The 12003-nt window shown below is 37.9% G+C and overlaps 1 protein-coding gene across 1 annotated transcript in view; it reads right to left on the bottom strand.

The window, feature by feature from the left end:
- prkacba (protein kinase, cAMP-dependent, catalytic, beta a) overlaps positions 1 to 11758 on the bottom strand; it is an 83061-nt gene extending 71303 nt beyond the window's left edge. The window contains exons 1-3 of the mRNA XM_079856800.1: positions 11464 to 11758; positions 10188 to 10249; positions 9970 to 10098 (exon numbers count right to left, since the gene is read on the bottom strand). Of these exons, the coding sequence (XP_079712926.1) occupies positions 9970 to 10098; positions 10188 to 10249; positions 11464 to 11659 (387 nt within the window). The 5' untranslated portion in view covers positions 11660 to 11758. The remainder of the gene's footprint in view (positions 1 to 9969; positions 10099 to 10187; positions 10250 to 11463) is intronic.
- Positions 11759 to 12003: the final 245 nt, after the last annotated feature.

The following is a 12003-nucleotide window of genomic DNA, read 5'->3' as shown; positions in this document are numbered from 1 at the left end:
TCTGCATCATGGTTCTGCGATGCTTTGTTTGGCCTTCATCTGTCTCACTACATTGAGCATCGGATTGTTGCTTCTGGGCACGAAGTAACTTTGTGTTGTTGAACCGAAGTCGACAATTGTAGTGATACTTCGCTTGGTTCCTTCTCAAAGTAGCTTCTATACCACCACCTTCATCCAGTCGTTCCAGGTCCAGGGTCATTGGCATTTTGTTCATCTTGTGAAAGAGTGGAATGTTGGTGGCAATCATTTTATAGCCATCATGTTGAGAAACATGATGGGTAGGTGGTGATTGGAGGGGTTCCTTTGTGTCTGTCTGACAAAGACAACATTTCATCCAATCAGTTGGCCTCTTGGCTGACATGGGATTTTCATTTGCCATTTTGGAGATTTGTTGTCTGATTAAGGCCGAGGGGTTATCCTTTTACCACCTCAATCATAGACATAGTACACATTCAGGTATGGGATACAACCAGGTGCGGGTCACCTACACCTAGCCCGATCATTCATCCAGTGCCATTTAAGTCACGTGTGATCTGTACACCTTCCAGGTAAGCATACATGAACAAGTCATGTATTGCCCCGCTTACCCTTGGCTCGGCTCTCCTACGCTGGCACAACCTGTCAATTCGGGTGTGGTTTAGGGACACTAAACTTAGCTATACTATTACTACTAGTCAAGAACTACAGTGAAAGTAAAACTAGATTAGCTGACACTGAATCCCATGCTGAGTTCCACAGCAGTGAAGTCACCAGTGTGCCCTGGTTGTGTAATGACGTTCACTCTATTAAACAAAACCTTCCTTAACACATTAAATTGAGCTCTGACAGAAATGGTGGCCATCTTGAAAATGGTCGCCATCTTGAATTTTTGAGTGGCACACATCTTTTTCCATGATAATGTTCCTTTAAGAATATTTGTACCAAATTTCATGATAGTATCACCATTTGAAAAAAAAAAAATTAAGGATTCAAGAAAAATGGCGGCCATCTTGAAAAATGGCGGCCATCTTGAAAAATGGTTGCCATCTTGAATTTTTGAGGGACAAGCACCGTTTTCCAAAAAAACATTCTGAAGAGAGTATTTTCACAAAATGTTATGCCTACATCACTGTTTGAACGATTGACATAATGAGCATTTATCAGAAATAGCGGCCATCTTGAAAAAATGGCCGCCATGTTGAATTTTTGGATGGCCAGCGCCTTTTTCCCAAAGAGTGACCCTTAGAGAGTATCTGTGCCAAATTTCATGCTTCTATACCAATTTGAACGATTCTCTTGAAATATGCCATTAATCTGCTGCACTAAGAGCATGGTTGGGAAATGTACATTTAAGGAGGTATATATAGTAAGAGTATGTCAAAGTCAGTTACAAAATGTTTTGTATAATGGTGATAATAGCATGCTTCATGACTCAGCTAAGTGTTGCTAGCATGTTCAGTCTGTTTCTAGCATGCTTAGTACACAATAATTATGTGGTTAGTACTGCATTACTGTGTTAACCATGTCAGTTTCTGTTGCCAGTAGGTGGCGTTATGACTATAACTGAATATGAGCATGGATGTGTGTTCAGGACAGAACTCTTATCAAACATGTGAAGTTTGGTGCAAATTGGACATTGCCTTCTTGAGTAACAACAAAGTCATGTTTCATTGAATTAGCATTCTTTAGAACTTAGCTAAGCATTGTTAGCATGTTTTAACATGTTGCTAGAACGGCATCAACGTGTTAAACATGTCACTTCCTGTTGCCAGTTGGTGGCGCTATTACTATAACTGAACATTCTCATGTAGATGTGTTCAGGCCATGACTCTTATCAAAAGTGTGAAGTTTGGGGCAGATTGGACATTCCATGCCTGAGTTACAGCAAATTCCTATTTAATTGCAATAATAGCATGCTTTAGCACTTGGCTAAGAGTTTGCTAGCATGTTTTAGCATGTTTCTAGTATGTTGTTAGCATGTTTAACACTTGCTGGCACTTTTTTATATGTTATTAGGAGTCCACAACAGTGTTAAACATGTCACTTCCTGTTGCCAGCAGGTGGCGCTATGACTGTAACTGAATATAAGCATGGTCATGTGTTCAGGACAGAACGCTTATCAAAAGTGTGAAGTTTGGGGCAGATTGGACATTCCATGCCTGAGTTACAGCAAATTCATATTTAATTGCAGTAATATCATTCTTTAGCACTTAGCTAAGTGTTTGCTATTATGTTTTAGCATGTCTCTAGTATGTTGGTAGGATGTTTAGCACCTACTGGCATTTTTTTATATGTTATTAGGAGTCAAGAACAGTGTTAAACGTCACTTCCTGTTGCCAGCAGGTGGCGCTATGACTATAACTAAATATGAGCATGGACATGTGTTCAAGAGATAACTCTTATCAAACGTGTGACGTTTGGGGTAGATTGTACATTGCCTTCTTGAGTAACAACAAAGTCCTGTTTCATTGAATTAGCATGCTTTAGCACTTAGCTAAGTATTGCTAGCATGTTTTAATATGTTTCTAGCATGTTTAGAACTCAATGGCATTTTTAACATGTTGCTAGAACGGCATCAACGTGTTAAACATGTCACTTCCTGTTGCCAGTAGGTGGCGCTATTACTATAACTGAATTTGAGCATAGGCATGCGTTCAGGCCATGATTCTTATCAAACATGTGAAGTTTGGGGCAGATTGGACGTTCCATGCCTGAGTTACAGCAAATTCCTATTTAATTGCAGTAATAGCATGCTTTATCACTTAGCTAAGTGTTTGCTAGCATGTTTCTAGTATGTTGCTAACCTGTTTAGCACTTGCTGGCTCTTTTATATATGTTATTAGGAGACCACAACAGTGTTAAACATGTCACTTCCTGTTGACAGCAGGTGGCGCTATTACTATAACTGAATATTCTCATGTAGATGTGTTCAGGCCATGACTCTTATCAAACGTGTGAAGTTTGGGGCAGATTGGACATTCCATGCCTGTGTTACAGCAAATTCCTATTTAATTGCAGCAATAGCATGCTTTAGCACTTAGCTAAGTGTTTGCTAGCATGTTTTAGCATGTTTCTAGTATGTTGTTAGCATGTTTAGCACTTGCTGGCACTTTTTTTATATGTTTTTATATGTCCACAACAGTGTTTAACATGTCACTTCCTGTTGCCAGCAGGTGGCACTATGACTGTAACTGAATATGAGCATGGTCATGTGTTCAGGACAGAACGTTTATTAAAAGTGTGAAGTTTGGCGCATATTGGACATTGCCTTCTTGAGTAACAACAACATCCTGTTTCATTGAATTAGCATGCTTTACCACTTAGCTAAGTATTGCTAGCATGTTTTAACATTAGCTAGCATGTTTTAACATGTTTCTAGCATGTTTAGACCTCAATGGCATTTTTAACATGTTGCTAGAATGGCATCAACGTGTTAAACATGACACTTCCTGTTGCCAGTAGGTGGCGCTATTACTATAACTGAATATTCTCATGTAGATGTGTTCAGTACAGAACGCTTATCAAAAGTGTGAAGTTTGGGGCAGATTGGACATTCCATGCCTGAGTTACAGCAAATTCCTATTTAATTGCAATAATAGCATGCTTTAGCACTTAGCTAAGAGTTTGCTAGCATGTTTTAGCATGCTTCTAGTATGTTGTTAGCATGTTTAGCACTTGCTGGCACTTTTTTATATGTTATTAGGAGTCCATAACAGTGTTAAACATGTCACTTCCTGTTGCCAGCAGGTGGCGCTATGACTATAACTGAATATGAGCATGGTCATGTGTTCAGGACAGAACTCTTATCAAACGTGTGAAGTTTGGGGCAGATTGGACATTCCATGCCTGAGTTACAACAACTTCCTGTTTCATGGCGAAACATCGAAATTTATCAGGCCGCCGAGGACCCGCCCTTTGACGAAAACTCAAGATCTTCGCAATTTAACGTCGCAAAGGCCTTAAGATTACACTCACCAAATTTGAAGATGATCAGATTAAAACTGTAGGAGGAGTTCGTTAAAGTACGAGGCCTGAAAATGGCAAAAACTGCACAAAAATCTGAGAGGAAGTTCAAAATGGCTGACTTCCTGTTGTGTTTAGGGCTATGCTCCAAGAGACTTTTTTGTAGGTATTAGGTCATTACATGTATGTACCGAATTTCGTGCACGTACGTGGAACGTTGCGGGAGGCGCACTCCGTTGAAATTTTATAGGTGGCGCTATCGAGCCATTTTGCCCCGTCCAATTCTGAAACCTATATCAGATGTAAATTTTCGCCAGTTCTGATGCGTGTGCAAAGTTTTGTGAGTTTTCGAGCATGTTTAGGCCCTCAAAAATGCATTTAAATGCGGAGAAGAATAATAATAATAATAATAAACAGAGCAATTCCAAGAGGGTCCTCACACCATCGGTGCTCGGGCCCTAATAAACAGAGCAATTCCAAGAGGGTCCTCACACCATCGGTGCTCGGGCCCTAATAATAATAAACAGAGCAATTCCAAGAGGGTCCTCACACCATCGGTGCTCGGGCCCTAATAAACAGAGCAATTCCAAGAGGGTCCTCACACCATCGGTGCTCGGGCCCTAATAATAATAAACAGAGCAATTCCAAGAGGGTCCTCACACCATCGGTGCTCGGGCCCTAATAATAAACAGAGCAATTCCAAGAGGGTCCTCACACCATCGGTGCTCGGGCCCTAATAATAATCCTAACGAAAACAATAGGGCCTTCGCCCTTTCAGGGCTTGGGCCCTAATAATCCTAACGAAAACAATAGGGCCTTCGCCCATTTTCAGGGCTTGGGCCCTAATAATAATAATAATAATAATCCTTACGAAAACAATAGGGCTCTGCGCCCTTTCAGGGCTTGGGCCCTAATAATCCTACCGAAAACAATAGGGCCTTCGCCCTTTCAGGGCTTGGGCCCTAATAATAAATAATCCTACCGAAAACAATAGGGCCTTCGCCCTTTCAGGGCTTGGGCCCTAATAATCCTAACGAAAACAATAGGGCTCTGCGCCCTTTCAGGGCTTGGGCCCTAATAATAATAATCCTAACGAAAACAATAGGGCCTTCGCCCTTTCAGGGCTTGGGCCCTAATAATAATAATCCTACCGAAAACAATAGGGCCTTCGCCCTTTCAGGGCTTGGGCCCTAATAATCCTACCGGAAACAATAGGGCCTTCGCCCTTTCAGGGCTTGGGCCCTAATAATAATAAATAATCCTACCGGAAACAATAGGGCCTTCGCCCTTTCAGGGCTTGGGCCCTAATAATAATAATCCTAATGAAAACAATAGGGCCTTCGCCCTTTCAGGGCTTGGGCCCTAATAAAGAATAATCCTTACGAAAACAATAGGGCCTTCGCCCTTTCAGGGCTTGGGCCCTAATAATAAATAATCCTACCGGAAACAATAGGGCCTTCGCCCTTTCAGGGCTTGGGCCCTAATAATAATCCTAACGAAAACAATAGGGCCTTCGCCCTTTCAGGGCTTGGGCCCTAATAATCCTAACGAAAACAATAGGGCCTTCGCCCTTTCAGGGCTTGGGCCCTAATAAAGAAAAATCCTTACGAAAACAATAGGGCCTTCGCCCTTTCAGGGCTTGGGCCCTAATAAAGAAAAATCCTTACGAAAACAATAGGGCCTTCGCCCTTTCAGGGCTTGGGCCCTAATAATCCTACCGGAAACAATAGGGCCTTCGCCCTTTCAGGGCTTGGGCCCTAAATATAGCTGCGAGCAGCGATTGCGGGCCCAAGCCGGTGGCACCGCCACCCTGGTGCCTTTAGTTACACTAAAGGCACCGGGGTGGCGGTGTCACCGGCTTGGGCCCTCCATCGCTGCTCGCAGCTATATTTATATATATATATATATATATATATATATATATATTAGTGGTGGGCCGTTATCGGCGTTAACGCAGCGACTCTTATCGCGCGATAAAAAAAATATCGCCGTTAATCTATTCTCCATGTTGGGTTGGGAGCGTTGGGAGCTGGCTCAAGCTACACAAGCTATGATGACGCAATCTACCCACGGCTGCGAGGAACACCCGGCTGCAATGCATCATATTCGTCGTCATCTTAAGTAAACACGGCTGAAAGTGAAAGCTGGTGTAAAAGATCGGTGCAACATCCATTATTTGGACTTGGTTTGTATTTAAGCCGTCCGACGTAGACTGTGTGGTGTAACAGTTCGGTAAGTTAACACACGACTAATCCGTTCTACCACCTCAAATTCAAAACGAAACATATCACTGAATACCAGCGCGCGCGTATTATTCCCAATATATCTTAGTGAGTGGTGTAGCACATAATCTCTTTTTATTAAAAGCGCCCGATTTTAAGAATCGTTGTTGTGTTTCTTTTTAACTGAAAAGACATCAGTTAGTCAATATTCTAATTTTAAATTTGGGGTTTCATAAGCTCCAAGCCATAATAAACATTAGACCTACATAAGTCTCTGCAGCTAGTGTACTTAAATTTTATTTATCTGCAAAATTATGTTGTATAGTTACAGTTTTGCACAATATATGTTCTCAAAACTACATACACCCTTTCAAAAAAAAAAAAAAAAAAATACATTTAGCAGTTGTTTAGCTGGGTCTGTGTAACCTGTTCTGAAATGGTTTAATTATAATATCGTTATCGCAAGAGGCTGCAATCGCAATATGGATTTTAGGCCATATCGCCCATCCCTAATTGATAGCCTATAGTAGTTGATAATAACATAGGCCTACCTAATGTTGCCTACGGACGGTAACAGTACAGTAGTAACCTTTTACAGTCTATGAGTAGAACAGCTTTCTCAAGCAGTTTGTGATGCATTTTGGAAACAGGAGATGAGCACCTGGTCTAATGCGCCACCTGGCTTGAGAAACCCGTTCTCAAAGACTTACTTTTATAGTCATTATTTGGGTAGCACACATACTCAGAATGCCTTCGGCAGAATTCAAATGAGCCATTTTAATCTAGATTAATCTAGATTAATTTCAAAATTAATCTAGATTAATCTAGATTAAAAAAATTAATCTATGCCCACCTCTAGTTTTAATACATTTAATATATTTTTGTTAAAAATGTTTTGTTTCAAGTTATCATTAGGGTGATTAGTGTCGTTCTTCTTTGTGAAGTTTCAATTTTAGTGATTAAATTCTTTTGGTGCATAGAAGTAACCCTACATAACCTTTGAGTTTGTGCCAATACCTGCAAACTGAGATTGTTTAGTGGAAAGGTTAGTAATATTTGCATTAGTAATGTGCAATATTAACACTCAGCTTAAGTTCAAAATGCAGGCATATTGAACTTGGATCCACAAGTATTAGGTACACACCAAGGATGATCATTATCAGTACATACAGTTGTAATGATATTGACACAGAGGAGCATATTTTTTCCCCAGTTAATAATTATTTTTTTCTCAGCAGCAGACGACATAACGGTAGCACACGCTCATAATAAACAGAACATTATCGTTCACTGTCGCCTTTTGGCTTGCATAGTTGGGGACAATTAATATACAGCAATATTATTGATTCGACTGCACTGACACTATTGGATGAGAACTGAACTGAGCTGGATGATGACATCACTATATTTTCTTCAGAGCTGCTTTATAGATGAATTTAACTAATTTCATAATTGATGAACTTTACACAGTCATTGAACTGAACTGAATTAACACTAAACTGATTTCAACTGAATAACAACTGTTTACTGTACTATTTTCTTTTTAGAGCTGCATTACTGCAGAATTGAATTCTGTTTATATCAATGAATCATTAATTTCCATATCAATGTAAAGCTGCTTTGTATATCTGTATTGTATAAAACGATATATAAATAAAGGTGAATTGACTTCAATCACAGACCAAATTTTTTTTTTTTTTTTTGGTAGTTGATATAACTAATTATTAAACTAAGTTATTTATTTATTTATTTATTTATTTTTTACAGTGGATGCCATTTTCCGAGGATATCGAATGAATCACTGTCTTCATTGTAAAACCATACTCTTCTTGGAAAATTTAAAAATAAATTTTTACAAAATAGTACACATTTTGCTCTGAAAAGCTCAGTATACTCTTTAACCCTCTGGGCTTCTTCGTATAATAGTAACACTTAGCTTCCTCCCGCCCGAAAACGGGCGAAGCCTTAAAACTTTACTTTACTTTTTCCCAGGATAACCAATCAAATATATTTTTGTTCTATAATGTTTTCTGATTATTATTTAGAATTTTTTGAATTTTTTATGATACTTTGCATTAATTATATAATTTTTATGAGCTATTTTTTCAATTAGAATTAATATACATATTTTTATTTTATTTATTTTATTTTATTTTTCAATAAATGCAACATTTCACATCAAAATAGAGTGCAGGCCTAAAAAAAAAAAAATTCAACTGAGAAGAGCGCCATCTAGTGGCTTCAAAATGTATTAATTTGTGTCATGCCCTATAACCGCCTATAGGCGGCCTATAGCTTTTTTATTTATTTATTTTATTTATTCCCATTCGGAAAGAATGTTTTTTATTACTAAGCAACCACTGAATGGAACAACACAAATTATATATCATTTTAAAGCTTAGGATCTCAGCTTTTTAATGCATATAATTACATTTATTAACTCCTAACGAGTGCTGAGTAATCCCTCTAAAACCAAGTGTACCGCCAGCAGGCGCCACCTAGCTGCGAAAATATTCTTTACCATATTTTTAAAAAATCTTGCCTTGATTAACACAAAGTTGATGTCATTTGAAAGCTTAGAGTCTGAACTTTACAGTGAATGTATCCACTTTGAAAAACTCTTAAGTATTGCTGAGTTATTTGCTGATAAATAGAATTTCCTTTTTTTCATAATCTATAAAATAATGTACTGCAATGTGTCAAAAACATCATACAGCTCATGAAACATTCTCAGATAATTGAAAATGGCACTTCATTTTTTACAGCATATTATTACAATTAAAATGAGCCCAAAATTAACATAATCTATTGCTTTTATGACAAGATATTCTTCATGGAGAAAATATTGCCCATGAGGGGGTGTCAAAGACTGTACAAAAAGGCTATCTCTTTTCCAAATGCTGTAACTTTTGATTCCTTTATCCAAAAATTATAATTTTTTTATCCAGATGCAGCTAACATGTAGGGGGACTTCACTAATTTTTTTAGTGAAATAAGGTAGAATTTTCCTCCTACCTTATTTCCTTCCTGAGTTATTCCATGACAAATAAGAAAGATATGCAAAATCATAATAAAAATTAAATATATATATTGTCTTTTATCCGCTGTTTCTTGGCAGGACAATGTCCAAATGTAATGTAATTTATATTTTCAAAAAATGTAAAAAGAGTTCTTTCAAACGATACCTACCTTTTGACTCTCCTTGCTATAGTTTTGGAGTTATTATGATTATATAATTTTTATATAGTTTGGGGCAAAATTGGCTGTTTCAGTCTTACCAGTTCATTTCTCTCTCTGTGTGTGTGTGTTTGTGTGTGTGGGTATGTGTGTGTGGGGGGGAGGGTGTCTTATTTGCACTCTTGATGTTCTAGAGTGTCACCCCTTCATTGCTGTACACTTATTTTCAGCACAGTGGCTGATCTGTAGCTTGTACCACCAAAAGTTTCTCTGAGTTTTCCTATTTTTTCGTATTTCCCATTCATTTCCTATGTCGCCCGTTTTCGGGCGGGAGGAAGCTAAGTGTGACTTTTTTTTTTACGACCCTTTAACATATCAGAATCATCTCCTTGATTTTTTTGTGTGTTCATATAGGTAATAAAACAAAAGTCACCAAGTTTCACCCCCATCCGATGAAGCAAAAAAATTAAACAATTCGAAATGTTCAAGTTTTCGCCCGTTTTCGGGCGAAGAAGCCCAGAGAGACCTGTTGTTAAATAATAATTAATTAACAAAAACAAATGTCTTCTACAGAGGACAAATAGCAATTGCTGGGACCTGCAGGAGGATATACAGTATGCATACTCACTTTTTGCCTGTCCAGAATCTTCATAGCATAGTATTGTCCCGACTGTCTATGCTTGACTAGCATTACTCTCCCAAAAGATCCAGTCCCAAGAGTTTTCAGCCTGTCAAAGTCATCTAGACATGATGTGCTCTGCAGATCCAAAGGCAGAGGACAACAATTAGTTCTGCTGGAGAAAATGGTCTTTGACTTTGATGTTTACTGTAATAAAGCTCTCATACCTGTGGCTGACTCTCCCATTTAATCAAAAAATCATCTTTGGCTTTTGTCAAGACTTCTTTCACTAAACGGAACAGATTACAGAATAAACATCAGTGGCAAAAGATTGTTCTCTGCTTGAGGGGAGAATAAATGTTAAAATTAAATGTAATTTTATGTTTTTGAGCAAGAAGGAAAAAAAGGCAGGAAACCTCAGTAGAGTCAGTGCACTTCCTGCCAACACCGTATGTTAGACATAATACAAATTAAAATGGTAACACTTTACAATAAGGTTCATTAGTTAACATTAGTTAATTACATTAGTTAGCATGAAGGAATAATGAACTGCACTTATACAGCATTTATTAATCTTTGTTAATGTTAATTTCAACATTTACTTTATTAAAATCTTGTTAACATTAGTTAATGGATTTTGAACTAACATAAATTAACAATGAACAGCTGCATTTTTATTAACTAAAGTTAACAAAGATTAACAAATACAGTAACAAATGTATTGCTCATGGTTAGTTCATGTTAGTTAATACATTAACTAATGTTAGATAGTGTAGCTTATTATAATGTGTTACCATTAACACATTAAAAAAAGTGTGTGCTATAGCTATACTAAAGCCAGCTGCATAAAGCCAGCTACAACCAACATTACAATATAGGCCTATGGACTTTTGATTGATATCTTTTATGAGGTGCAGGCTGCCACTTGGTCACGAGATTTGCTTTTGCATCTGTTTGTCAGATGTATATCAGTAACAGAGAATTTGGTTACATTTTATATTGTAATTTCACTGGAACCAAAAGTGCCGTGTTAGTAAATACAGACATCAAGTAAACTGTGATAGCAGTGTGCAGGGCGGCCTATTATCTCGTCTGTTACGAACTAGAAGGAAAGATAATAATTCATAGATGTAATGCTTTAATAGCCACTGTTCACTAAAGTGAAAATTCAGGTTTGTTTGCTAGCTCTGAGAAGACTTGTTTCTCTTCCTGTTAAAACCACAAACAGTCTGACAACAATCAAAGTGTACGGAAATATATGCATTTGGACAAGGCTAACACATTTTACTCTGCACTCATCAGATATTTTCTATTAAAATACCTACATCACATCATATCCTTCAATCTATAATGGTTGAGAAAATAAACCAGAGATATAATCTATGCAATGAGTTAATATCAAGAGTAAGCCAGTTTAAGAAAGCAGTATTCTAGTGCATTGAAACAACATTCATTAGATTGTTTATTAATTTAAAATATATCTCTGAAAAGGCTTAGACTTACTTGTTGCATCCCAAAGGCCAGAGTACTCTGACACATGTGGCCCTTCATTCTCTAGTCCTTTCTCTTGGTTTCCTTTCCGGTATTTGTAAAAAAAACGGCTAGCTAAAGTGTCCAGTCTCTGAAGGGCAGAGTTAGTGCCTGATGACTGCCCAAAGTTTGGATCTTTTGTCTGGGCCATCACACACGCACTGTTCATACAGGAGGAAACTCTCAAACTGGTTGATAACCACAAATGCTCTTCAACTAAAGTCTCTGGAGCACAGACAAGCCATAGTCATTTCCTGTTTGAGAGTACAGATTAACATAGAGTCGTTGTCTTACCACCAACTGAGCTAGTTATACTTCCTGTTAGAATATGTGTTAATGAAGAAGTAAATACGGGTCATCAGGCCCTTTGCTCAACATCCCAAACAGTGGAGGAAAAACAAAAGAAACACTCTGAGGATCCAAAGGCCAACACAGGGAGAATGTAGGCTATTGATTCCAACTAAGAGATAACTCGTCAATAGAACCTGTAGAAATCTTTTACTTATTCTCAGA

The sequence above is a fragment of the Squalius cephalus genome (genome assembly GCF_949319135.1).
Source record: "Squalius cephalus genome assembly, chromosome: 22".
Classification (NCBI taxonomy): Eukaryota; Metazoa; Chordata; class Actinopteri; order Cypriniformes; family Leuciscidae; genus Squalius; species Squalius cephalus.
Note: the sequence above shows the minus strand (reverse complement) of the source record. Positions and strands in the feature narration are given on the sequence as shown.